The 26086-nt window shown below is 59.0% G+C and overlaps 1 protein-coding gene across 3 annotated transcripts; it reads left to right on the top strand.

Moving 5' to 3' along the window:
- The first annotated feature begins 323 nt into the window (after positions 1-323).
- Positions 324-25809, top strand: ITGB2 (integrin subunit beta 2). Of its 3 annotated transcripts, none has more exons than XM_082626026.1 (16): positions 324-433; positions 10133-10193; positions 10528-10616; positions 13339-13519; positions 14793-14963; positions 15200-15441; positions 16342-16497; positions 17262-17357; positions 19723-19812; positions 20607-20747; positions 22005-22192; positions 22276-22520; positions 22626-22845; positions 23040-23242; positions 25016-25182; positions 25344-25809. In XM_082626026.1, the coding sequence occupies exons 2-16, from the start codon at positions 10136-10138 to the stop codon at positions 25404-25406; spliced, it is 2310 nt and encodes a 769-aa protein (XP_082482152.1). In that variant the 5' UTR covers positions 324-433; positions 10133-10135; the 3' UTR covers positions 25407-25809. The 3 variants fall into 3 exon arrangements, with proteins under 3 accessions (XP_082482152.1, XP_082482151.1, XP_082482150.1); XM_082626025.1 differs by lacking the exon at positions 324-433 and adding an exon at positions 6202-9831 and having other exon boundaries at positions 15200-15426; XM_082626024.1 differs by lacking the exon at positions 324-433 and adding an exon at positions 6202-9831.
- The last annotated feature ends 277 nt before the right edge of the window (positions 25810-26086 follow it).

The following is a 26086-nucleotide window of genomic DNA, read 5'->3' as shown; positions in this document are numbered from 1 at the left end:
TGGGCACTGCCCTCCAGGGTTTTCTGTCCCCTGCGGGGCACGGCCACCCCCTCGGCCCGTGGGGGCATCGCCTGGTGCCGCCAGAGGCCCTGCTCCCACCCCATCCTCCCCGCACGCTGTTCCACTTCCAGCTGTGAGCATGTGTGATGGATGGTGTGTTCCCATTGTGTGTTGCTCCTCTGACAGCCCTCTGTCAGGGGCCCTGTAGGCAGAGGGGCTGAGGTTGGAAGGGACACATGTGGTGCAATCAGCCACATGTAACTACTTCCTCCAGTTCCTGACTTAGAACAGGAAGCATCGTGCCTTCACCAGTCTTGCACAGGCCGGTGTCTTCCCACACCCGCTGCAGCACCAGCCTGGTGAAGAGCGGAGCCGAAGCCCCTGCCAGCCCAGCCAGGACCACCCCTGCTGAGACCTCCAGGGCATCGAGCAGGTCAGTGGACAGAGGCCCCTCTGTGTCCGGACTGGTTTCTCTGAAGGGGAACAGCTCAGCCCTGAGGCTCTTCCCCTGGCCGTGGCTGCTGCCTTTCCCAAGACAAGCAGCTCCAAGGGGCCCAGCCTGCAGAGGCCCTGGTGGCCCTGGTCCGTGTCACACACCCCGGGATCGTCCACTCTAGGCCCCCTGAGCTGAGATCCGGCAAGGGGAAGTGCTGAGCCCACCGTGGGCAGAGCTAGTGCGGGGTGATGGGAGGGATGTAACCAAGGCGATGTGACCGGCCTGGTGGGAGGATGCACTCGGACCCCAGCCTCGGCTCCCCTGGTGAGGGTCCCTCAACAAGCCCCAGGCACTTGCTGAGCCCCCAACGCGGGGGCTGCGAGACCGGGCAGAGCCAGGAGGAGGCTGGGGGACAGGCAAAACCCCCGTCTGGTGGGTATGGGGCCGGCATGGCCAGGCTGTGCAGGAGGGTCCCTGGGCCTCCCCAGCTGCGCCTTCCACTTCCTGCTTGAGCAGGTCCCGTTCTGTCTTCACAGCTCTGTGGTTGCTGGGGTGGTTCTGTCCTCCAGCAGTGTGTGTGTGTGTCTGTGTGTGTGTACGTGTGTCTGTGTGTGTATGTTTGTGTATGTGTGTATGTCTGTGTCTGTGTGTGTATGTGTGTGTCTCTGTGTGTATGTATGTGTGCGTATCTGTGTGTGTCTGTGTATGTGTGTATGTCTGTGTCTGTGTGTGTGTGTGTGTGTGTGTGTGTCTGTGTGTGTGTGTGTTCTGTGTGTGTCTGTGTATATGTTTGTGTGTGTGTGTGTATGTGTGTATGTGTGTGTGTATGTGTGTGTGTGTGCACGGTACATTGTCTCGGGGGTGGGTCTGCTGCTTCTCTCGGACTCCCGAAGGTTCACGAGCTCTGGCCTAACGATGTGAACACGCTGGGTGACAGTTAAGCTTTAGGGGGTGAGGCATTGGGTGTGTGACCTAAACCTCCCACAACCAGGCCCCTGGAGGCCTGTCCCCTTAGGAGTGGGGGGGCTGGGGCCCGAGGACCCGAACAAGCACCAGGAGAGGGGACTCATGGCTGCCCCAGGGCTTTGTCCCGACGGGAGTGAATCGAGACGTTTCTTGAGGGGCTCGGCCCAGCAGCCAGACACGGCTCCACTGGCCTCGGGTTTCTCAGCTGAAATCGCATGGATTTGTCTGCCTGCGGCTGTCAGCTTGCACTGTGCTGGAGCAAAGACCCTGGGCGTGTCACGGTCACTTACTGGAGTTTTCACGAGGGAAGACACCCCAGACAGCTACGGGCCCTGAAGAAGCTCAGCAGAGGGAGCACCACTGTCCAGGGGATGGGAGAGGCCTGTCCTGCCTGGTCCAAGGTCCCCCCCACCAAAAGCCAGGGGTGTCCGGGCGGCTCACCCTCCCAGCAGTCGAGCAGCAGGCCCAGGGTTGGGGTGCCACCTCCGCAGGGCTCTGGTGGGGGTGGAGAGAAGCAGGAGCCCAGTACCCTCACTGCCTCCGAAACCCACGGAGCAGGAAAGCACGGCTCTGCCCGCTCACCTCGAAGCGGTGCTGAAAAACCCCTCCAGCAGCTTCCCCTGAACCTGGGGTGCTCGTGTTGGGGTCTGTAGTAGTGCGGGCTCCCCAGAGAGACAGAACCAATAGGATGTGTGCACGTGTGCGTGTGTGAGTGTGTGTGTGTGTGTACAGAGGCAGAGATTTATTTCGGGGCTTGTACGATTGTGGAGGCTTGCAAACCCCAAATCTGCAGGGCAGGCTAGAGACCCAGAGGAGAGGTGACATTGCAGCTCGAGCCCAAAGGCCACCTGGAGGCAGAGGTCTCCCCTTCTTGGGGGACATCAGTCTTTTCTTTAAGGCCTTCGACTGGTTGGATGAGGCCCGCCCGCATCATGGAGGGCCATGTGCTTTACTCAGAGTCCACTTCTGTAACGTTGAGCTCATCTAAGAAACACCTTTTCAGCAAACATCCCGACCAGGGTTTGAGCAAACCTCTGGGTACCACGGCCCAGCGGAGTTGGCATGTGAAATTCACCATCACAGCACCCTTCGCTCTCTGTGACAAAGGAGGAAACTGAGGTCCAGAAGGGGAAGTCACTTGTCCACACTCACTTGGCAGCTGGGCGTAGACTTGAGCGTGTCAGCCCTGGGGTCAGGCTGACGTGGGCCCCTGTCCTGGCATCTGTCCTGGCTGTGTGGCTGAGGGGCTGACCGTCTCAGAGCCCTCCCTAGGAACAGGGAGCAGGTTTGGTCCACCCCCAGGGCAGCTGCGGGCGAATTGAGGCTGTGAGTGCAGAATGTAGCCAGGCCAGCAGGGTGGCTGCCATGGGCAGGGATCCCTCTGGTATCTGGGGTCCTGAGTGGCTGTCCAGGCAGGGACCGCCGCCCACTAGCTGAGGCTCCCTTGAGGACTGACCATGTCTGCCGTGGTCCCCAGCGCTGTGGCCCAGCCTTGCACAGCCACTGCCCCCTGCCCAGGAGTCGTCACAGAGCAAGTCACAGCCCCTTTCCCATTGGCAGATGTGGCGTCAGGCCCCTCGGATGCTCAGATCTGGCCAGTCTGAGATGCAGAGGCCTCCACACCCATGTGGCCTGATTCCGCTGCTCTGGAAGCTTCTGGAGGGAAGGTCATCTGGGTGTGTCACACCCTGGGCTGCAGCCAGAAGTAGTTGGAAGGGTTCCCTGCTGGCTGAGGAGCTAAGATCAGGGGCTGAGGTCAGCCTCCTTGACGGACGAGACCTCCGCGAGACAGGGCTCCTGCCTGACGGACCTCCGTGGGCCCCGGGGCCAGGCGTTCTTTCACAGTGCTCCAGGGGCTGGGGGCACACAGAAAGGCAGCCCCTCGGGAGCCGTGCTGCCACCAATTTATTTTTTTTGTAAACATATTTTTATTTGTATATGGTTACAAAAGACAAAACAAATGCTTTATAATTTGTTGCAAGTTGGAAGCATCCAACGGTGGTCTGGAGGCCCTTGCTGAACACCTAGTGATGAAAACCCACCAGTTCATTTTTAAATAGTATAGGTGTGGCCATGCGTTGGTGTCTGCAGCAGTGGGGCTTTCGGGTGTGATGCGAATCCGGGGGAGGTGTGGGGTGTGGAGATGCCCTAAGGTCTTGGCAGAGGTCAGAATCCTAGAATCCGGGAGAGCAGTGCCCAGGGGCCAGACAGGCAGCACTTGTTCAGTGAATGAATGAGTGAGCAAGCGAGCTATGAGCAGATGTCCCAGCAGGGAGTCACTGTCCTCAGAAGTGTCAGCAGTGGGAACAGAGAAACGGACCACTTTAGGAATCTAGAGACATTTCCAAGCAATTCCTCAACCACCACGATATTCAGATTTTCTTAAATGTATGAATTTTAAAAAAATCATTATATATGTTTATTGTAGAAGGTTTGGAAAATACAAACCAGAATAATGAAGACAATTGAAAATACTTATAATGCCACCACACAGAAGAAACATGGCCTATTTTGGTTATTTACATTTATTGTTTTCCCACTCAGCGACTTTTGACTGTAGAAATTGAGCTGCGAGCAGCCATTCACAGATTTTCATGCCATGTAGGTTCCACTGGGTGGGCCTCATGGATGTTAAAAACAGTGTCCAGTTTGACAGCTAGACCAGGAATCTAGATATTTTGATTACAATACCCAATTATCAGCCAGAGCAACCTTTCCAAATGTTTGGTAACAAGCTGCCTTTTTTCTTTTGTGAATTATCTGTTCACAAGATCCTTTTCTACGGGGTATTTGCCTTTTTGTTATTATTTCTAAAATCTCCTTGGACACAAAGATTACCATTCACCTTCTGCATGAGACAGATACTAAATATTTTCATCTATTCAATTTTTTATGTACAAAATTTGTTTTTAGAGCCTGTCTTCTTTTTATTTATTTAATTTATTCAAGTGTAGTTGATTTACCATGTTTCAGGTGTGCAGCAAAATGATTCCGTTTCGTATATATATATTCTTTTTCAGTTTCTTTTCCATTATAGGTTATTACAGATATCGAATATAGTTCCCTGTGCTATACAGTAGGTCCTTGTTGTTTATCTATTTTATACAGAATAGTGTGTATATGTTAATCCCAAACTCCTAATTTATCCCTCCCCCTTTTCCCCTTTTAAACCATAAATTTGTTTTCTATGTCTGTGAGTCTGTTTCTGTTTTGTAAATTAGTTCATTTGTATCAATTTTTAGATTCCACATGTAAGTGATATCATATGCTATTTGTCTTTCTTTGTCTGACTTACTTCAGTTCGTATAATTTCTAGGTCCATCCATGTTGCTGCAAATGGCATTATTTCATTCTTTTTTTATGGCTGAGTAGTGTTCCATTGTATATATGTACCACATCTTCCTTATGCATTCCTCTGTTGATGGACACTTAGGCTGCTTCCATGTCTTGGCTGTTGTGAATACTGCTGCTATGAACGCTGGGGTGCATGTATCTTTTCGAATTAGACTTTTCATCTTAGAGTCTATCTTCTTTTTTTTGGTGTTTATTTATTTGGCTGCACTGGGTCTTAGTTGCGGCATGCATGCAGGATCTAGTTCCCTGACCAGGGATCGAACCCAGGCCCCCTCTATTGGGAGCGCAGAGTCTTAACCACTAGACCACCAGGGAAGTCTGAGTCTATCTTCTTGGTATTTTCTCCTTTAGTTTTTACGTTCAATGTCCTTACTCTGAGATACACATTCTTCTATTCCTTTTATCATTTTATTTCCTAAACCTGGGTTCACGGGTCCCATGGTGTGAGGGGGCACTGCAGGGCGCGTGCCTTCCCGGGAACGTGCTCTGCCTGGTGCCTTTGAGGCCGGAGTGCCGCTGCTCACTTCCCTCCCCCCGGCCACCGGCCCGAGGGCCAGGGTCACACCGACTCTGTCCCCAAAGCTTCTGGATGCATTTTACAGGCCAGTGCACAGCTCACTGCTGCCTTGCCTCTTCCTTTCCTAAGCTCCCTGGCGACTGCCATACATGCTCTCTTCCAGATGACCCATTTTATTGCTTTTTCCAAAGAAACGATTTTTGATGTATTTATCAATTTTAGCTTTTTTGTTTGTTTTCGGATTCATCGACTTTTTCTGTTGTCTGTGTATTTCCCACCTCCCTTCCCTTATTTCCTGAGCTTTGTGGCTCTTTCTCTCACGTCTGAACTTTCCGTCCTGCACGTTTATCATTCCCTTCCGTCAGGCAGAAAAACATTTAGGGCCTCGGGCTTCTCTCTCCATCGGGGACCCGTTGAACAGAGAAAGTTGTGTTGTCTCTTTTCTGAAGTGTCTGTACATATAAATTTGATTTCCTCTTGGACTTAAGGGATATTGAGCAGAGTGTTTTAAAGGTTCTAATTAATATGTGTATGTTGGGGGGCATCTCATTTTATTCCATTTGGTCAGAAACTGTGGCCCTTAAAATTTCCACCATCAGCCTTCACGGGTGGTGAACGGAGCAGCAATGAACACGTGCAGTGGATTCTCCTGGGGCCGAGAATGTGTGGGTTCAGAGAATACGTGGGTGGCCTCCTCCTCAATCCCCTCTGCCCTTGTCTTCTGATCTGTCTGGAAACTCCGTGACCTGGGGCGGGGCGGGGAGGGGTTCCAGCCCCCACTGGAATCCGCTTCTGTCCAATTCTTTTTCGTCTTTACATAAAGCAGAAACGACCACATCCTAACTTTGTCTTTTGGTTTAAAAAGGTTGATGCTTATTTTAGATCCATTGTCAGCACTGGCCTTTTTCTACATGAAACAGCCTTGCACCCTCAGCTCCTGGGATGAATACCGCACCCCTGCCTTCCCCTCTTGTAACCTTTTCCTGCCAGCATCTCTGTTCCTTGTCACACACTGGCCGTGCCTCTTGGAAACCAGCACCAGGTGGTTTATGGTCTGACCTTGAACAGTCAAGGGCAGGCTCTGACGCGAAGTCCTGACGGTGGGTGAGTCCTGGGGCCCCGCAGGGCCTTGTCTGAGGGTCTGCACTTTGGCAAAGCTTTCGTGTTTCTGACAGCAAGCCTGACCTGACAGCAGCGTACCCCGCCTCGGACCCTCCTCTGCCTCTTAAACTTTTCTTTTTTGATGTTTCCTCTTTCTCTTCTGTCTTTTACGAAATAGAGACTATGGGCTTTTGTGGAGTGCGTGGGATTTGGAAGGAATAGATCCTAGTTTTCTTCTGGTGTTCCCTGACGGACCCCGACACTCAGAGTTTTATTCATCGTGAAGGGTGATCTTCAGGGTGCCCGGGGCCCGCGGGGATGGGGATGCGCCACTTCCTGCAGTTGCGCTCGGTCGCGCCAGCAACCCTCTGCCGGGCAGGGTCAAGCTCAGGGGTAGCTCTGACGCAAAGTCCTCACAGGCCCGTGGGGCCTTGGGTTTCTCAAGCCACCTCGACTTGGGGTTTTGCACCTTGAGTCCTGGGGCGGGGCTGCCCTTAGATCTGGGGAGAGTGCAGCCTCGGGGCCGTCGGAGTGGCAGGGAGGGTGCCGCCGGTCTGGCCCAGCTGGAGCCCACGCCCTCCTCCCTGCTCTCGGACCAGCTGTCCCAGCCGAGTCTGAGTCAGGGCCTCACATTCACGAGGGCGGTCCGAGCCTGCCCTCCCCCAGAGCGGGACCGGGCCCGCAAGCCCTTCCAGGCACGCAGAGGGAGCCGAGGCAGAGTATGCCGCTGGGGCAGCCAGGGACCCGGGCACGGGCACTGCCCTGTGCCGTCCAGGGGGCCGGGCCCCAGGATGACACCCAGAGGAGGCCTTGGTCTGTGAGGCCCCGCCATGCTGGTTGCGGCATCGGGGCCTCTGATGGCCAGTCCTGGCTGCCGGGCATGTCCGCTGGCACCCCTGCCCGGGGCCGAGAGGAGGGCTGGCTGCAGGCTCTTTGCTCCGAGCTCCCAGAGCCACTGCGTGTGCGGGCGCCCTGCCCCCGAGGGGCCGTGGGCACTGGGGCTGGGACGGAGCCGGTCGCAGCAGGAGTCCCAGTGCTTAAGGGGGAAGAGAGAGCGGCCCCACCCCTCCCGTGGCCTGTGGGTCTTCTTGCCATAACCGAGGTGCTCCCCCCACCGCCTGGGAGGGTGCTCCAGCTGTGAGCGGCCCCGGGTCCGCATCCTGCTGCTGCCGGGGCCTCGGCTTCCGCAGGTGGGGACCGGACCGGGGTTTGCCTGCTGGTTGCTGTGACTGCTTGGGGTCCGTGGCCACAGGGACGGGCGTCGAGCTGCTTTTGGAGGGCCTTCCCCACCCCTGGCGGGACTGCCCCCCCGCCGGCTACGTGCACAGCTGGGGCGCCTGGGGCGGGGGCTCCGCGACCTCTACTGGGATCAGCCTCTGACTCCGAAGTGGGGTGCTATCCTGAGGCCGACTGGACCCGGCGGCGCCCAGGTCAGCCGGGGGGTCAGTGAGCACGCGCGGGCCTCGCGGGGCGTCCGGCTGCGGAACGTTAGGGACCCTGGGGGCTCTGGGGCAACACGGGGCTTTCAGAAGTGGGTGCGCGTGTTGTAAACCGAAAGCACCTTCCCAGCTCCCGCTCTGTGACCCCGGAAGCCAGAGCAGGGCGTGAGTTCTGCTTTTGACCTGAACAGGAAAGAAAAGGGAAGGGGTCTGTTCTGTTTTGACACTTCTAGCTCCTGGTTACGAGCTTGGTGGGGACCGGGGTGCGGGGTCACCCCCAAAACGACCGGAGAGTGGGGCTGGGCGGGACCTCTAAGCACTGGGTCCCTCCGTGGGACCCCCTGGGATCCTCCTCCACCCCAGAGCCCCTGGTACACATGCAGGGGTTATGCGAGGGCAGAGGCGAGGGCAGCACCCACCTTCAGGTGCACCCAGAGCCCACAGGCCATGGCAGAGGCCACCACGGCAGGGGCCACATGGTCTTCAACACAAGCGGGCCTTGGGTTGGAGCATCTGCCGGCACAGATTTGGGACCCTGAGCCCACCGTGCTGGCCCAGCACTGCCGAGCAGTGTGCTGGGGAGAGGAGCTGGCGTTTGCGGGTGTTCAGGGTGAGCCTGCTGACCCTGGTTTCGGATAAAACACCCCCCTTCCTGCCTGCTGCCTCTGGTTTGCTGGCGGCTCAGCACCCTCCCCGCTCTCTTGGCGTCAGATTAAAAGGCAGCAGCCCTCCAGGTTCTCACACGTGGGGGCTCGCGGGCCGACGAAGCGCTGCCACCCGTCCCGGAAGCTGGCCTGGAGGAGGTTTGCTGCTTTGGGCCCAGCCTGGGTCCCTCGGGGCACTTCCGGGGGAGGGTGGAGCTGCCCTCCTGGCCCCTGCGCAGCGGGTTTGAAGGTGCTGCTTCCACCTCCAAGACCTGGAGCCCCAGCGCCAGGCCTCCAGCCCGCCCCCATGCTCTTGCCTCTGGGAGCATCAGGACCAGCCGGTGATGGCCCAACATCCTGTCCACGCCTTACCCCAGGCCCAGCAGGTGTGGACGAAGAAGAGCTAAATAATGGTCGCCTAGAGCTCGTGGCCTTGGGCACAGCAGGTGATGGCTCTGCGGGCCCTTCTGTTGTCAGACAGCCCAAGTTCGAGTGCCTGATGCACAGTGAGGCCAAACAAACCGAAACAGCGGAGTCTGGAGCAGAGAAAGGTTTACTGCAGGGCCGAGCAGGGAGACGGGTGGCTCAGGCCCAGAAAACCCCGAGTTCCCCAAAGGGTTTCGGTAAAGGCCAGGTGAGGGAGGGGGGTCGCAGGGTGTACGATCAGCTCGTGCACAGTTCTTTGATTGGCTGATGGCCGGGTAACCAGGCCGGGTCACAGAGGCTCACATTATCAATCCTTAGGCTCCAGTAGGTGTGGGGGCTGCATGTTCATGGTCATCGTGCAATTAACGTCTTCCATTTGGTAGGGGGTTTAGCATCTGTAAAACAGCTTAGGATATGTGCATCAGATACCCTTAGCTAGGTACTTCAAGGAGGAACTAAAGATTCTGTGACTGCCGTACGGCTGATTTACTGTTTAAATTCTTACCAGTTCTCCTGGCCCAACTGCTACTTTTTTTTTTTTTTTTTTCCAACTGCTACTTTTGTCACGACGTGTTCACATCCTTTCAATTGTTAATTCTCCAGCCAGGCTTTTGTGACTCGGGAGGCCTGGGAGACTAAGCTTTTCTACGGACAAGAGGCAGGCAGAGGACATGGGGGGAGGGGTCTGTCCCAGGCAGGACCCAGATGTCCTGCCCGATTACACATCCTCGCCCAGCGGGCAGCTGGCACAGTCCTGGCGCCGGTAGGTGCTCAGAGTTGGCTTCTCTTCCAAGTCCTGGTTCAGCCTCCTCCCAGGAGACCTGGGCCAGCCGAGTCTCTGCTCCAAGCTCAGCTCAATTCACTGAGGATTCGGGGCCACGAAGGCCACGCGGGGCCCTGACCCGGAGCGCACGGCACCTTGGGCACGCGTGTGTGCGCACATGCGTGGTGAGTGTGTACGTGTGCGTGTGAGCATGTGTGCGTGGGTCACTGTCAGGAGGCCCACCCCCTGCTGGTCCTCGGGGGCTGGGGGCTCGGCTGCACGGAGCGCACGCGGCCCCATGCAGCCCTCCTCTCCCGCTGGTCCGCACGGCCCCGTTGGTGGGGGGGGGGTCGGGGAGACTGACCCGTGCTGGCTACGCCCCAGCGCTGAGCACCCCTTGGCAGCAGGGACGGCCCACCCAGCGCTGCGTCTCTAGGCCCAGGGGCTGGGGTCCCAGGCCCTGTCACCGCCCCCTCCCCTCCACAGGACATGCTGCGCCAGCGCCCCCAGCTGCTGCTCCTGGGGGGCCTGCTTGCCCTCCGGTCCGGTGAGTCCCGCGGGGGTAGCTCCTCATGGGAGGAATGGGACCCGCCCTGGCACCCTCCTGCCCCGAAGTCCCCTGGTGGAGGCTTAGGAAGGGCCCTGCTCTGCCGCCCTCCTCCATTCCCCCACCCACTGTGGGGCCCAGCCTCCTGGAGGCCGCTTCCCCTGGGGCCCTGGTCTCCCCCCTCCCTTCTGGTCCTCCCGCTGCCCCTTGTTCTCCACCACCCCGTTCACACCCCCGGTCCACTACCGCTGTCCCTGGAGGGCCTGCTCTCTCTGGGGGGGTCGGCCAGTGCCCGCCACAGGCTACGCCCACCAGCCTGCCTCCTCTCCCCCAGTCCTCTCCCAGGAGTGCACGAACTACAAGGTCAGCACCTGCCGGGACTGCATCGAGTCAGGGCCTGGCTGCGCCTGGTGCCAGAAGCTGGTAAGAGCCTCACTGAATGCTGTCAGCCACCCTGAGGGTCCTCACGCCTGGCCTGCCCTTCCCCCCTTCCCTCCTCCTGGGCTGGACCCCTTTCTCTGCCTCTGAAACTGCTGGCCTCCAGGAGCTTCACCACTCTGCTTTCTAGTGGGGCAGGAGCAGCCCAGGGACACAGTGCTGTCGGAGAGACAGACAGGCAGACACAGCATGTCCCCAGGCAGCCTGGCAGAGGCAGATCGGAGAGTGAAGCCGCTGGGTCTGGACAGGTGCAGCCCGAGCCCCAGAGGCAGGAGCCCTGGCCAGAGACAAGGCAGAGATGCTTTGCAGCAGGAGGGCAGCTGCTACCACCCGCCCGTGTGCCCCGCTGTCCACTCCCAGAACACGGAGGACTGGGGCAGTTCCCTGCTGGAAACCTAACTCTGCTGTCCTTAGTTACTTCATATTTTACTTGTGAGACCCTCTGGGAAGAAAGGCAAAGGCCCAAGACGGCCAGGACGGGGGGTAGCTCCACCTCCTCCTGGGGAGGACCCCTTCCCTAGGGACCCCCAGATCCTGACCACGCCCTCCTCATGGGGGTCCCTGAGGTTCTGACACCACAGGTCTGTTTGGAAACACACACATGCACACATATTATTTTCTTTCTCAGTTGTTTGAGGGTAGGTTGCAGACACAAACCCCTTTGTCCCTTAATATTTCCAGGGACTTTGCCGAGAACAAGGTACTCAGTTACAAAACCACAATGCATTTATCAAAGATTGGAAATTTAACACGGTACTTTACTCTGATCAAATTTACGCACCTTGTGCATATTTTGCCAATTGTTCCCATAATGTCTTTGATATCATCCCCCCCTTCCCCCCCTACTCCGCACCCGCCCCACTGGTCAATATTATAATCCAGGACCACACATTGCATTCAAATGTCTCTTTATCTCCTGGAATCTGGAACATTCATCAGCTTTCTTTGTCTTTCACATCCTTGACATTTCTGAGGAGTTCACGACAGCAGTTTTGCAGAATGCCCCTCATGTGGGTTTGTCTGGCCTTCCCTCTGATTCAGCCCAGGGTGTGTGCTTTGGCAGGAACCCCATGCAAGGCTCCTGTTGTCACTTCGTCCTGATATTGGGGGTGCAGCCTGGACCACTCAGCTGAGGTGGCGTCTGCCAGGCTCTCCACCATGACGTCACTATTTCCCTTTTGCAATAGTAAGTAATTTGTGGGGAGATACTCCGAGGCCAGGAAATACTCTGCTTCCCATCAGGCTTACACCCACTAACTTGAGCATCTGTTGGTGTTGGGTGCCTGAATCAGTTCTCACTGGAATGGTTGCAAAATGGTGACATTCCTGTTCATTACTCCTTCTAATGGCTTCTAATGTAAGGAGGAATGTTTCCTTCCCCCAATCTCCCTCTCTCTGTCTCTCTCATCGGTGTGAACCTGTAGATGTTTATTTTATTCAGTAGCTTATAAGCTATCACTTTCATTTTGTCATTTTGAAGCTCGAATTGTTCCCCGTTTGGCCTTTAGGAGCCCCCAGGCCGGCCCTGTGTCCTGTTAGCACGCCCCAGCATCACTTCCTGAGCTCTCTTACTCTCTGGGATGGGCAGAGTTCCAGGCCCGTCTGCACTTGCCTCGCCCCCACTGGGGACTCAGACATTTCTCTGAGGGTTCCTGGTTCCCCTTCATGAGAAGCCAGGTTCCCAACATCCGCAATACATTTCCCCATTTTCTTAATCCTACGATTCACAGAAAGTGGTTACAGAGTTGCTACCCACACCACTGCAGGGGGCAGATCGGGTGTGGTCTGTGTTGTCTCCTCTTGTTGGGGTGCGGTCATAGTCCCGGCTTAAAAAGTCCCTCCTCAGGTTGAATTTCTCCCTTCCCCTTCCTGAGTTTATCATATGCATTTGAAATGCAGTCAGGTTCAATTGTTTCCGAGTGGATTCCATTTTAGGGGTTTCTTCCCTCTCCATTCCTGTTAATTTTCTTTCTCGAGTACTTAAAGCATTAATAGGGTTCCAAAAGCGAGGACAGTTCAGAGGCAGCTCAGGAAGCACCGCCCCCTGCTGGCCCCGCCCAGGCACTGGGCACGCCCCCTGCACCTGCCTGGTCTCCTGCCTGCGGTTGCTCTTCCGAGCCTCCTTTTGTCGAGGAAGCCGAGGGCAGGACCCTCCGAATGCGGCCGCTTCTCTCTCCCTGCCGTGTCCACATCCAGGGGGCCTTCGTGGGGGCTCAGTGGTCACGAGGGAAGACCCAGGACCCCCACGCTCCCCTTCGGCCTGTTTCCTTCTGAGCTGCCTGGCCCAGAGCCCTGGCCTGTATTCCGAGTCCGCGTGGTGCCTGGGGGCTAACACGTGGGCCAAGAGGGGGCGCTCGCGTCCCCTTGGGAGGGAACCACTCCCTCCTTCGTCGGGTGCTGCTGACGTTGCCCAAGGGCCTGAAAACCCGGGGCCAGATGCTCCGTGGGCCGCAGAGAGTCCCCGTGGCTCCACCTGGGGCTGGAGCCGTAGGATCCTGAGTCGCCTCTGCCTGCTCGCGGGCTCTCCTGGGCTGCGGAGCCTCGGGAAGAGGCCCTCTGGAGGCCACCCAGCCCCTGCCTCGTCCCGCTGCCACGGGGACTCCTGACCCGAATCCGGTGCAGATGAGGGGGTCAGCTTTGCACAGCACCCACAGTGTGGGCTCCCATCTTTTCTCTGCCCCTGATCCCTGACCCCTGGCTCCCCCAGAACTTCACGGGGCAAGGGGAGCCTGACTCCGCTCGCTGTGACACGTGGGAGCACCTGCTGTCAAAGGGCTGTGTGACGGATGACATCACGGACCCCAGGAGCCACGCCACGACCCAGGAGGACCAGGTGGGGGGCCAGAAGCAGCTGTCCCCACAGAAAGTGACGCTCTACCTGAGACCAGGTAGGTTTGGCCTCGGCTGGGGGTGAGCCAGCCCCTGATGGCCGCATATCCATGTGTCCAGGTCAGACAGCCAGGTGGGCTGGGCGAGGCCCTGGGACTGCTGGGAACCAGTCTGAGCTCCTCTCTCTGCCCAGGGGAGGATGCCCCCAAGAACCCCGTCTGCGGCTCGTGTCTAGTCTCTCTCTTTTTTTTTTTTTTGCGGTACGCTGGCCTCTCAGTGTTGTGGCCTCTCCCGTTGCGGAGCACAGGCTCCGGACGCGCAGGCTCAGCGGCCATGGCTCATGGACCCAGCCGCTCCGTGGCATGTGGGATCTTCCCGGACCAGGGCACGAACCCGTGTCCCCTGCATCGGCAGGCGGACTCTCAACCACTGCGCCACCAGGGAAGCACCCTAGTGTCTCTTTTAACCCTGAGTTCTGTGTCCTTTTTAAAAGGGAGAACAAACCATCTGGAAAGCACTCATTTGTCCCACTCTCAGAAGGCCAGGTACTCTTGGCAAAGTAAAGGCTCTGACAAGTCCTGCAGCCAAGGAACCCCAGTAACCATTTAAATCAGTGTTGCCCACCTGACTTGACCACGGACCCAGGTTCAGGACATAGCTCCCTGTTAGCGCTCCGAGAAACACCCTTCAGGAAGGCGGCGCGGTGGAGCAGTGGGGGGACGTGGCGGGCGGGCCTGGGCAGGGCTGGGGCGGCCACACGTGGGAGCTGGTGCTGGAAGGTGGGCCAGGCAGAGGGGACTCGATTTGGAGCTCGGTTCCTCACGTCTGTGTCCAGCACCAGCTGTGTGCTAGGCACCGTCCTGGGAGCTGGGGACACAGGCTATTCGTATTGACAGATAGACAAGTAATTACAGGCACAGGTGGTGATTAAGATGAGGAAGAGCGGAGGCCAGCGGGATGTGACTGAGGAGGGGGGGTATCCCCAGGGTGGCCAGGGAGCCCGTGCTGGGACGGGACGGATCTGCTTGCTGGCTGGTGGTAGAGAAGGCCTTGCCGGGGAGATTGAGGGAGATCCAGGTGGATCTGAATTTCAACAATGCCAGATAAACAACGAACACTTTTCAGTATCTCTGTGCCCAAATAGTCTTCTATTTGGGAATGTGCTCTTTATCTGAAATTCGAATCTGAGTAGGCGCCCTGCATCTTACCTGCAGGCCTCAGAGAGTGGGGAAGTCATGAGGGTCCTGAGGCCTGCAGGGGGCACCAGTGCCCCCGAGCCCCGCTAGATGCGGTGGCGTGCCTTCACTCTCCCGCGATCCCCACATCCCGCAGGTCAGGCGGCTGTGTTCAACGTGACCTTCCAGCGGGCCAAGGGCTACCCCATCGACCTGTACTACCTGATGGACCTCTCCTACTCCATGCTGGACGACCTCATCAACGTCAAGAAGCTGGGGGGCGACCTACTCCGGGCCCTCAACGAGATCACTGAGTCCGGCCGCATCGGTGAGCTGCCCGCTCCCTCCTCCCCTGAGCCCCGGCCAGCCTGCTGCCTGCACACCCCCCAGGCCCCCACCCTGGGCACCTCTGTGCCCCCACGTCCCGAGGGCAGGGCACCAGGGCTCCAGACCTAGTGTCCCTGGGTGCAACCCCCCAAGTGCCACCTTGCTTCCTCCCCCCCACCCCACCGCCCTCTGGCATGAGGTGGGGAAGCCGGGGCTCACAGCCCGCCCGACCCCTAGGCTTCGGGTCCTTCGTGGACAAGACGGTGCTCCCCTTCGTCAACACGCACCCCGAGAAGCTGCGGAACCCGTGCCCCAACAAGGAGAAGGAGTGCCAGGCCCCGTTCGCCTTTAGGCACGTGCTGAGGCTCACCAACAACTCGAACCAGTTCCAGACAGAGGTCGGGAAGCAGCTGATCTCGGGAAACCTGGACGCCCCCGAGGGCGGGCTGGACGCCATGATGCAGGTCGCTGCATGCCCGGTGAGGCCCCTGCCTGCCCTGATTTCTCCAGACCTGGGGGCCTCCGTCACGACACCCACAGATTCCACTATTGGCTTGCGACCCTGTGCAAATCTTTTGAAGCCTAAATACAAGGAAATGATCCCATTAAGCAAGACCCCTGAGCTACCTAACCCAGGCGGTTCCTGCAGTAGAATCACCCCTACTTCCAGTGCCCCTCAAGGAACAGAGGGTGTCCTGGCCAGGCTCCCCGACAGTTATGTGGCTTAAGTGTCGGTGCCGGCCATCCCCTGCCCGCTGCTGACCCCTTGCCACGTGGTCCTGTCCCGCTGCTGTATTGTGATGTGTTGCAACACATCGACCCGTGTTTAGCCACGCAGTCCTGCCACCTTCACAGACCGGACCCCAGTCCTCCAGCCTCTCTGGTCCCTGGGTGCAGCATCCCGCATCGCAGACACACACTTTCATTTCTGTGTGATGTCACGGTTCATGATGTGCCTGTGCCCTGGCTCTGGCAACCCCCTCATCACGGTGTCCGTGGGTTCCTCCCTCTGTGTTTGCAGTGCTTTTCCCTGAGATAAACATTTCCAAGTATTTTTTCTTCTTTGGGAGTATCCCCTTAGGAGGTGGTCCCAGGTCTGAGCTGACTGGGCCACAGAGTGTGCAAATGTAAACGTGCATTCCTGTCCCTTCGGTGTCCCACACATTCACCTGGGCATCTGGGAGGTTGTCGTCCCACAGACACTTCTCGAGCTCCCCTGGGCGCTGGGTCCTGTCTCTGGTCCTCCTGCTCCCCAGAAAACCCAGGAGTGGGGGGCACACAGCCCTGAGGCCAACACAGCAAGCTCTGCCCTGGCTCCCCCAGTCTGTGGGTCCCCGCTGCGGAAGCTGAGGCAGGTCACCATGCCCTCTCCTTGTCAGGAGGAAATTGGCTGGCGCAACGTCACCAGGCTGCTGGTGTTTGCCACAGATGATGGCTTCCACTTTGCGGGAGATGGGAAGCTGGGCGCCATCCTGACTCCCAACGACGGCCGCTGCCACTTGGAGGACAACGTGTACAAAAGCAGCAATGAATTCGTGAGTGCGGTGTCTTGGGGGGCGGAGTGGGGAGGTAGGCTCACTCCCAGCCCCGGATCCAGAGGGGTGGGGAGGGGCCCTCGCTCTGGGAGCAGCACTTTAATGGCACCAAGAGGTCAGAATTCTCTGGTCCAGGGCTGCTGTGCAATGATGCTCGGCACCCTGGAATCATAAACCCCAGGCACTGCAGAGGACTTTAGAGATGTGACCCTTGGGGTCCTCCACCTGCAGCCTCCAGACTCGAGGTGGGTGTTGGTGGCAGCTCTCAGGCCCACCGACTGGGACAGGACAGATGTGACATCTGAGGCTCCACTGAGCCTCTGCCTGAAATTGCGCATGTCATGAGGTTGTGAAAATAGGTGCCACTGTGCTGGGGGCAGCGTCTGAGATGCCCCCCCCAGGAGAAGTCAGAGGCGTCTCCCCAGTGCCCCACAGTGCGGACACCGCAAAATGCTGCTCACTCTTCTCCACTTTGAGTGTCTGGGAGCAGTTATTCGCCACTGGATTTCTTTTTTAGCGCATTGATCAGGAAGCACTTCTCAGCTTTTAATATTTTCTTGAGCGTATTTCAATATTGTCAGTTTCCCTCCTAATCCCATTATCTCACGCGTTTGCGAACATCATTGGGAACGGCCCCATCACAGCAGGAGGCAGGCGGAGCCTCTGCGCCCTGGGCCGTCACTTCTGCCAACAGGAGCGGACAGGCAGCCTGGATGGCTTGTCCCCAGCCTTGGGAGCCATCTGACGGGGGGTCCCCTCTCTAGGACTACCCATCAGTGGGCCAGCTGGCGCACAAACTGGCAGAAAGCAACATCCAGCCCATCTTTGCTGTGACCAAGAGAATGGTGGAAACGTACGAGGTAGGTGGGCTTGAGCAATCTGGCAGGACAAGGTGTCGCAACTGAATGGTGACAAAATCCAGGGTGACCACAGCCTGAGTTCTGCTTCCGTGCTGGGTGCGTGGGCTGTGGCCACGCGGGCGGCCCCGAGTTTCGGGGAGTGACCCCTGCTGCTGAGGAGCTGAGGCTTCTTTAGGCCACATGACAGTGAGAAGTCCTTGTACTTCAGTGATCATGGTTTTGCCTCAGCAAAACCCTTTGGGCCTGCAGACCCCATTCTTCACGGCAGGGGGAGTTCCTTGTCTTGTGTCCACATACGTTTGCACGTCAACACTGTCCGTGCAGTGTAAGGTGTACACAGGAGGCTCTGGAACCCCCAGCGCACGGCTCAGTGTCGCGAGGAAAACACCCTCAGAACCAGCAGGCGCGCGGGCCCCCCAGCAGCCGAGACAGCACTTCCTTCCCGGCTCAGGAGACCTGGGTCTGTCCTGACTTTTCTGAATTGCTGTTCTTACTAAAGTTTTCTGTGCCGTGGAATTCTCGTGGGGAATTTTCTTTTGTCTTAGAGCGTTTTTCATCCGTCCTCCCTTCTCCCAGTCACGGTGGGGCTGTTTTACTTGCTGTGCTTTCATCTGCCGGGCTCAGCGTGGTGGCCTCTGGCTGCGATGGGCTGGGAGCGCCTCCTGGCCCCTCTCCTTCCCTAAGTCCTGGTCCCCTTCCTGCTGAGGCCTGTGGCGTGCTGTGCCTGTGTGGGGCGTTTGCCAGTGGGGCCAGCCGCGCCTGCCATGAGCGTTCCCAGACCCCAGACTGGGGACACGTTGCAGGGGATGCCGAGGGAGGAGGGGCAGGTGTCCGGAAGACCCCCCGGGGGCTGGCAGTGGGAGCTGGCCAAGCCACAAGGACAGCAAGGCTGGTGGCCGGGGGCCGCTGAGAGACCAGCCGCCCACACGAGTTGCCCGAGCGCTGGCAAGTCAGGGCCTCACAGCTGCCGTGTCCCCGACCGTATTACGGGATGTAACAGTCTCCTCCTCGCCAGGTGGTGGCAGGTCCCAGTAATTTGCTATTAGGTGCAGGAGTCGTGTCCCAGAAGGCAGTGCGGTGATGGGGTAGAAGCTGGAGACGGGAGCCTTGGACCCCAGACCCTGCTCCCCAACAGCAGGGACAAGGCCCTGGGCAGGTCACAGGCCCTTCTGAGCCTTAGCTTCCTGACCCCATTCCCGGGGCTCCTAGGGAGGGGGGGTCGAGGAGGCCCGAGTGTGTATGGGCAGCTTACGCTGGACCCTCCTCAGTATGTGTTTCTGCACCGAATGGAGAGCGGGTGGCCAGGAGGGCTCTCCGAGCCCTGGCGGGGTCCCGAGGCAGAGGAGGAGGGGAGAGGGTGGCAGAGGGCAGAGGTGGGGTGGCCAGGCTGTGTGTCCTCGTGAGGTTTGAGGAGGAGACTGGACTCCATTCTGGGGCGTCACAGCAGGGCTTTGTGGCAGGGACGTGACCCACCCTTGGTTCTGCAAGATAAAGTGATGGTGCAATTTCCCGTGAAAGATGGGCTAAGCTAAGGGTGGCAGGGGACACAGATGTTCCCTGGAGGCTGCCCCAGGCTTGTCTGCATGACCCCGGGCTCCGGCCTGCCCACCCCAGAGGTGCCGCTGGACCAGCTGGCCCCGCCTGCCAGAGCCATTTGTCACAATGTTATTTAACACAGCCATTATGAAAGTTCAGTTATGTCAACGCACATGCTCAGAACACATCGCTTCCTGATCTTTTGCCACATTTCACGATTACCTGTGCCCTTGGGTTGTTTGTGCCCATCACATCTGCGTGATGCGGTGGCATCTTTTTTTTTAATAGACTTTATTTATTTATTTATTTTATTTGGCTGCGTCAGACCTTGAGGCACGTGGGATCTTTCGTTGCAGCGTGGGCTCTCTAGTTGTGGCGCGCGGGCTTAGTTGCCCCGTGGCGTGTGGGATCTTAGTTCCCCGACCAGGGAGTGAACCCGTGTCCCCTGCATTGGGAGGCAGATTCTTAACCCCTGGACCACCGGGGAAGTCCCTGGGGTGGCATCTAACCATGGCGAGGCACATCTTCCCAGCTCTGCCTTCAATGCTGGGAAATCAACCAGGGTGGAGTATTTCTACCGAGGAAATCGGCAAACGCCGCAATTCACGGTGTTTTCCTTCCTGAGAGCCAGTGGTTAAACGTTTGCCTGCACAACACTTGACTACGTGCTGTCTTAACTAAGTACAGTAAGAAATCGGGGGCAGGGTTGTCTGAGCCATCTCACAAGCAGGAAGGAAACCCTCTGGGGTGTTATTACAAAACTGGGTGGATGCCGAGGTGTCCTGGTACCAGGGTTCTGGCCACGCCCACCTGTCTTCTTCCCTGACAGAAGCTCACGGAGATCATCCCCAAGTCTGCAGTCGGGGAGCTGTCAGACGATTCCAGCAACGTAGTCCAGCTTATTAAGAACGCCTACAACGTAAGTGCCCCCTGGGTAGTCAGCCAAGACGCCGCCCCGCTGCAGGCCAACGGGAGGATGGTCTGGAGAGGAGAGCCCCTGCGTTCTGGGGGCCATCCTCAGGCACTTCCCCAGGCCCTCCGTGCCTTCCCTGGGACACAAGCATCAGGCCCTCTTCCAGCCAAAGGGTCTGCTGGCCTCGCGAGCATAGCTCGCTGGGAGCACCCAGTAAGCGCTGATGACACTGCATTGAGTCAGAGCCCCACTGAGGCAGCTCCGTTTGCTGCTCGTACCCTCTTGGAGCCCTAGCCGCCCCCCACCCCGAGCAGGCCCTGCCGAACTCCACATGCTGCCCGTGGGGGGCTCTGTCTTTGCACCGATGATGCCACCTTCAGTGAGTGGCTCATTCACCTCTCTGTGTCTCTCTGTGTCTCTCTCTGTCTCTGCTTCTCTGTCTCTCTTCCTGTCTGACGGTCTGTCTCGCTCTCTCTCATTCACTTAGACAGTTTTTCCAGCTCCCACCCTGTGCCAGGCACTGGGGTTTCAGTGGTGGGTGGACGGTCAAGCTCCCGTTCTTGCAGGGCTATGACCTGTCTCCACGTCTGTCCCTTCCACTGGCCTGTCTCGGGGGGCGTGGCATGGGTAACCCACCCGTAACCAGCGGCATGGGGTGCAGGACCCGGCACCCATGGAGCTCTCAGTGGACACACGGGTGGAGGGAGGGGGAGGAGAGGCGTGCCAGCCATCGGCTGGGAAGGGGCGGGAAGGGTCGGGGACAGCGGGATGAGCCTGATCATGATGCTCTTTGCCCACAGAAACTGTCCTCCAGAGTGTTTCTGGATCACAACACCCTCCCTGACACCCTGAAAGTCACCTACGACTCCTTCTGCAGTAACGGGGTATTGAAGGTGGACCAGCCCAGAGGGGACTGCGACGGCGTCCAGATCAACGTGCCGGTGAGGCTCCCTCCCGGCCTCTGGAAGGGGCTCCCCCAGGGACAGCGAGGGAGGGTGCACCCCGGCACACGGCTTCACAGGGACCAGCAAGAGGTGGGGTCCAGTCCACCGCGGGTCCAGTTCCTTCCCTTGAAAATCCACACACACTGTTCGCGGCCTGGTGTACACCGACCGCCGCGAGGACGGCAGCGCCCCCTGGGGGCAGATGCCGGGTACAGCGCCACCCGCCTAAGAAGGGCGTTCCTTCTACACGGGGCCATCTGCTTTGATTTGATTTTCTTGATTTTTGTGTTTTTGTTTTTTGACAAACACATTAAAGTAGAGGCCACACAAATGATCATAAACAGGCACTGAGTTATTTCCCTGATATTTTAAATTTGTCGTGACCAGAACAATTAAACTTTTCCTTTCTCCAGCTGTGAATTAATATTCAGCAAAATACTTGCTTTTACTTCTAAACGACATCGGAATTCTTTCAACTATGTGACTTACTAAATGTGTGTGACCTTTTAGTGAAATGTATCCCCCTCATACTGGGTGATCCATACAGGAATTTATTCAGTCTTGTGACTGATTGATTACTTCCCTGATGTTTCTGCTCTGTCTTAACATACGGGTTGGAGATTCACTTACATTGATTTGCAGTGAGGCTTGCCGTGGACAAGCCGGTGCTCCCTGAAGCTCAGTGCTGGCTGAGCAGCAGTGCTGTGTGAGTGGCAGGGACTTCGCCCGGCCCGCTCGGTTCCCCTTGGGCATTCAGGGTCAGAATACAACCCCACTTGCAGAACTTAGGACTTCCTGTGCGATTTTGGCATCTTAGCCTCCAGGCTTCAGGACAAAATACATGGAGAAAATATACATCATTTACAAAGTCACTCTAAAATTCTTTAAAAGTATTCTAAAGACATCCCTGCCCAGTCCAGGCCACCAGAGGATGGTGGGTGGGGGAGCTGTGGGAGGGCTGGGGGGCATGTTCCAGTATCTCTGACTCTGAGTTTCCAACTCTCATCCTCTCTTCCCTCATCTCCCCTCCCAAGTCCTGGAGCCACCTGGAGTGTCCATGTCCTTCCCTCCCCCCACCGACATGCACTCCCCCGGGGGCCCAGCAGAGGCGGTCCCCTCCATGCTTGGGAGCCCAGGACGCTGACCCTCACCCTGCTAGGCCGTGCCCTTGTCCACGCTGCCCAGGGAGGAGATGGGAGCAGGGTTGTGTGGCCGGGGTCCAATGTTCACCTGAGCCCTGCTTTCCCGCTACAGATCACCTTCCAGGTGAAGGTCACAGCCACAGAGTGCATCCAGGAGCAGTCATTCGTCATCCGGGCGCTGGGCTTCACGGACATGGTGACTGTGCGGGTCCTCCCCCAGTGCCAGTGCCGGTGCCGGGACGCGAGCCGGGACCACAGCCTCTGCGGCGGCAGGGGCTCCATGGAGTGCGGAGTCTGCAGGTGAGGCCGCGGCCCCGCCCCCCGCGCAGGCGCGCTGCGGCAGAGCCGGTTTGGGAGGGCTCTGACCTCACATCCCTCTGCAGGTGCGACGCCGGCTACATGGGGAAGAACTGCGAGTGCCAGACGCAGGGCCGGAGCAGCCAGGAGCTGGAGGGAAGCTGCCGGAAGGACAACAGCTCCATCATCTGCTCGGGGCTGGGGGACTGCATCTGCGGGCAGTGCGTGTGCCACACGAGCGATGTGCCCAACAAGAAGATCTACGGCCAGTTCTGCGAGTGTGACAACATCAACTGCGAGCGCTACGACGGCCAAGTCTGCGGGGGCGAGAGTGAGCGCGGGGGACAGACCAACGGGCGGAGCCTCCGCCGCCCCTGGGACGGGAGGGGGCGGGTTCGGGCGGGGCTCAGTCTGCGGGGGGGCCCCTGTCTTCCAGAGCGAGGGCTCTGCTTCTGCGGCACCTGCAGGTGCCAGCACGGCTACGAGGGTTCGGCGTGCCAGTGCCTCAAGTCTACGAAGGGCTGCCTCAACCTGGATGGCGTCGAGTGCAGCGGCCGCGGCCGGTGCCGCTGCAACGTGTGCCAGTGCGACCCCGGCTACCAGCCGCCCCTGTGCCTCGAGTGCCCGGGCTGCCCCGCGCCCTGCGCTCGCTACGCGTGAGTGTCCCGCCGCCCCGCCCGCCTCGCGCCTCCGCGCCCGGGAGAACCGCCGTCCGGCCGGACCCGGGGCGCGGGACGCTGGGGACGGCCCTCCCCCGACTGCCCTGCACGGCCCCGAAGCTCCGGGTGGCCCGAGCCCCGCGCCGCGCGGACACCCGGGACCCCGCGGTCATGCCGCGCCTTGCCCACAGCAACTGCGCCGAGTGTCTGAAGTTCGAGCAGGGCCCCTTTGCCAAGAACTGCAGCGCAGCGTGCGGGGAGACGAAGCTGCTGCCCAAGCCACTGCCCGGCCGCACGTGCAAGGAGCGCGACTCCGAGGGCTGCTGGATGACCTACACCCTGTTGCAGCGCGAGGGGCGAGACAGATACGACGTGCACGTGAACGACACGCGCGGTGAGCCCGGGCGGGTGGAGTCAGGACCGGGTCCTCGCGCCGCTCAGCCCGCGCGCCGTGCCGTGCGCTCTGCTCTGGGGCGGCTGGCTGTCCCGCAGGGGCGCTGCCTGGAGCGCTGGCGCTGAGCGCGGCCTGGAACGCAAGTCCCGAGAGCCGGCCCGGGGGACCATGGGGGCCGCCGGACCCACATCCGGCCCTGGCCCTGGAGGGGCCCGCGGAGCCGGAGCCGGCTTCCCCAGGTGCTGCGGCCCGCCCGCCGCCCTGCTCGCCGAGGGCCCAGAGGCTGACTCTGTCTTCATAGGTTCCCGGGACACCGGGTGGGGACACATGAACCTGTTCCCAGGGGCAAAGACACCGGCGGGGCGTGTCTCAGAGATCATAAGGTCTCTCTGAGGAGGACACTTGCAGCTGAGATCAGGGGATGAGAGGGCCAGAGGTGCTGGGCTGGGCTCTTACTGGGCCCCTGTGAGTCCGGGGGCGGGGGTGGGGTGGGAGGGGTTGGGCTTATGTCTCTTCCCAGACACACCGGAGGGCTGCCAGCCGGCTTTCAGAGGAGTGAGCTGTGCTCTCACAGGCCGGGTGCAGACCTGGGAAAGGCCACTGCCCAGTCCGGGCACTGAGCAGGGCTGGGTTGGGGTCCTGGGGGCGGCGTGGACAGAGCCTGCCCTTGGATGGAGCTCTGGGCGGGATCGGGAGGGAGGGCAACAAGTGGGGACGGAGGGTAGGTCAGTGTCGAGGAGGTAGGTTGAGTGGACAATGACAAAGTGTGTGTGGAACGTGGGGACTTAGAGTACCACACCCACGAGGGGATGGGCTTGAGGGTTACATCAGCAGCACGCGGAGCCGTGTGGACATACCAGCTCTCGGTACCCCCGCCCCTTGACTGCTCAGAGAGGCTGCGGGGATGGGGCACAGGCTGCAAGGCCGGCCTCTCGGGTGACCGCAGCAGACGTGGACAGCAGTCCACCCCGGGGTCACTGCAGGACTGAGACCTGCTCCCAGCTCCCCTCCCCACGACAGGACCCCCAGGAAGGCAGCTAGGGCCCAAGCCCTTTGTTACCGGGGCGGCAGAGCCCAGCCTGCTGGTGCAGGCAGCTCTCCCCGGGCGGGCGTTTTAACAGGCACGTGTGGGGTCAGGTCTGGTTTTGTGCGCGCTGGCTAAGTTGTTCCACTTTTGTGAGGACATGGAGGCTCCCTGGAGAGGCCAGGATGGTGCGGGGAGAGTGCCCGCAAACCCCAGTGCCCACGAGCCAGGCAAACGGGCTCACACTGAACACTGCCTTGGTCAGGGGCCGCGCAGGCGTGCTGCAGCCTAGAGCCTCCCTCTCCCCCAAGCTCAGCAGGAGGCTGGGTGCAGCCCCTCGGGCACTGGGACCCCACCCCTCTCATTCCCAAGGCTGCTGCCATTGGTTCTCCTGGGAAAGCTTTTATGAGGAGAGCGCCCATCCCTAAACTCTGATCCAGCGTGGGTTAGGTTAGGTTCCAGTGATTGGGTCATTGGCTGTCCAAGTGGGAGGCCACTGTCCGGCCCTGGTTACTTACTGGCCACCACGGCCCCCCTTCCTTCTCCATGAACAAAGGGCCTCTCAAGTTCATTTGGAACCACAGGGCCTGGCCTTGTGCCCAGCTCTGCACCCTCCCTGGCTGGGGGCTGGGGCCGGGGCCAGGGCCAGTTTGCTCACTACCTGTCGCTGAGAGCCAGCAGTGGGGCCCCGACACCGTGCAGGGATGGGGCGGGCCTGACGCCCCCGTGTGTGTGCCTCCTTGCCTTAGAGTGCGTGAAGGGCCCCAACATCGCCGCCATCGTGGGGAGCACCGTGGCCGGAGTCGTGCTCGTCGGCATCCTGCTGCTGGGCATCTGGAAGGTCCTGACCCACCTGAGTGACCTCAGGGAGTACAAGCGCTTCGAGAAGGAGAAGCTCAAGTCCCAGTGGAATAACGTGAGTGGCCCCGGGCCCCCGCAAAGGCGCACCTCCCACCCTCTGCACCGAGGGCATGCCCACGGGAGTGCGAGCCTGCCTCACCCCACCCTCGCAGCTCGTCCCCAGAGCCCAGCGCCTTCCTCCCTGCGCTGACAAGTCACGCTTGCTTTTCTCACCAGGATAACCCCCTTTTCAAGAGCGCCACCACGACAGTCATGAACCCTAAGTTTGCTGAGAGTTAGGACTGCTTGGTGAAGACAGGGCCTCCTGCACCGCCCAGGTGGGAGCACCCCACGCCACGTCCGCTCCAGCAGGCCGACCGTGACCCCGTCGCCCGGTGGACTTGGGTGACGACACTTGACAGCTTCACCACTAACTGAAAATCCACCGTTTTTCCTGCCCCCAGAATGACAGATGGCGGCCAGATAATTCTAGGGACTCATCGGAAGGGCCAGCCTCCCCCTTCTAATATGAGTGACTTTTGATAGCAACCTGAAGAAGGAATTGCTCGCGGCCTGTAAGGTTAGACACGTGTTGTCCTTTGTAAAAATTAGCACAGCAGTCTGGTGAAAGGTGGTACAGATTTATTTATATGTGAACTTCTCAGGGTGTAAAATTACATCCCATTGATCATGCTGCCCCCAATCATGTGTACAGAAAAAATTAATAACCCTTCCACGGGGGCTTCCCTGGGAGCCGGGCTCTGTGCCCCACCTCCACTGCTCTTCACACACTCCGAGGGTCCGTGTAGACTTTGGGCCGCGGCTCAGGGTTCTCTTTTTTTCCTTCCTCACCTGTTGGCCATGCAAGCCCCTCTCTGTCCCTGTCCCGGCGCCACCTCCTAGGCAGCTTTCAGAAGACGGGACAGCCCCAGCATAAGGGGGTCCCCCTGCAGAGCTTGAACGGGGCCGAGGCAAGATGG

The sequence above is a fragment of the Mesoplodon mirus genome (genome assembly GCF_964341445.2).
Source record: "Mesoplodon mirus genome assembly, chromosome: 6".
NCBI classification, from domain to species: domain Eukaryota; kingdom Metazoa; phylum Chordata; class Mammalia; order Artiodactyla; family Ziphiidae; genus Mesoplodon; species Mesoplodon mirus.
This window is presented reverse-complemented; position numbering and strand designations above follow the sequence as displayed.

Excerpts from the sequence above, each read along its gene's own strand:
- ITGB2 (XM_082626024.1), top strand. The coding sequence starts at position 9,589 with ATGTCCTGCCCGATTACACATCCTCGCCCAGCGGGCAGCTGGCACAGT. Across the intron at positions 15,442-16,341 it reads TGCAGGTCGCTGCATGCCCG|GAGGAAATTGGCTGGCGCAA; the intron begins GTGAGGCCCCTG and ends TCTCCTTGTCAG. Across the intron at positions 19,813-20,606 it reads TTATTAAGAACGCCTACAAC|AAACTGTCCTCCAGAGTGTT; the intron begins GTAAGTGCCCCC and ends CTTTGCCCACAG.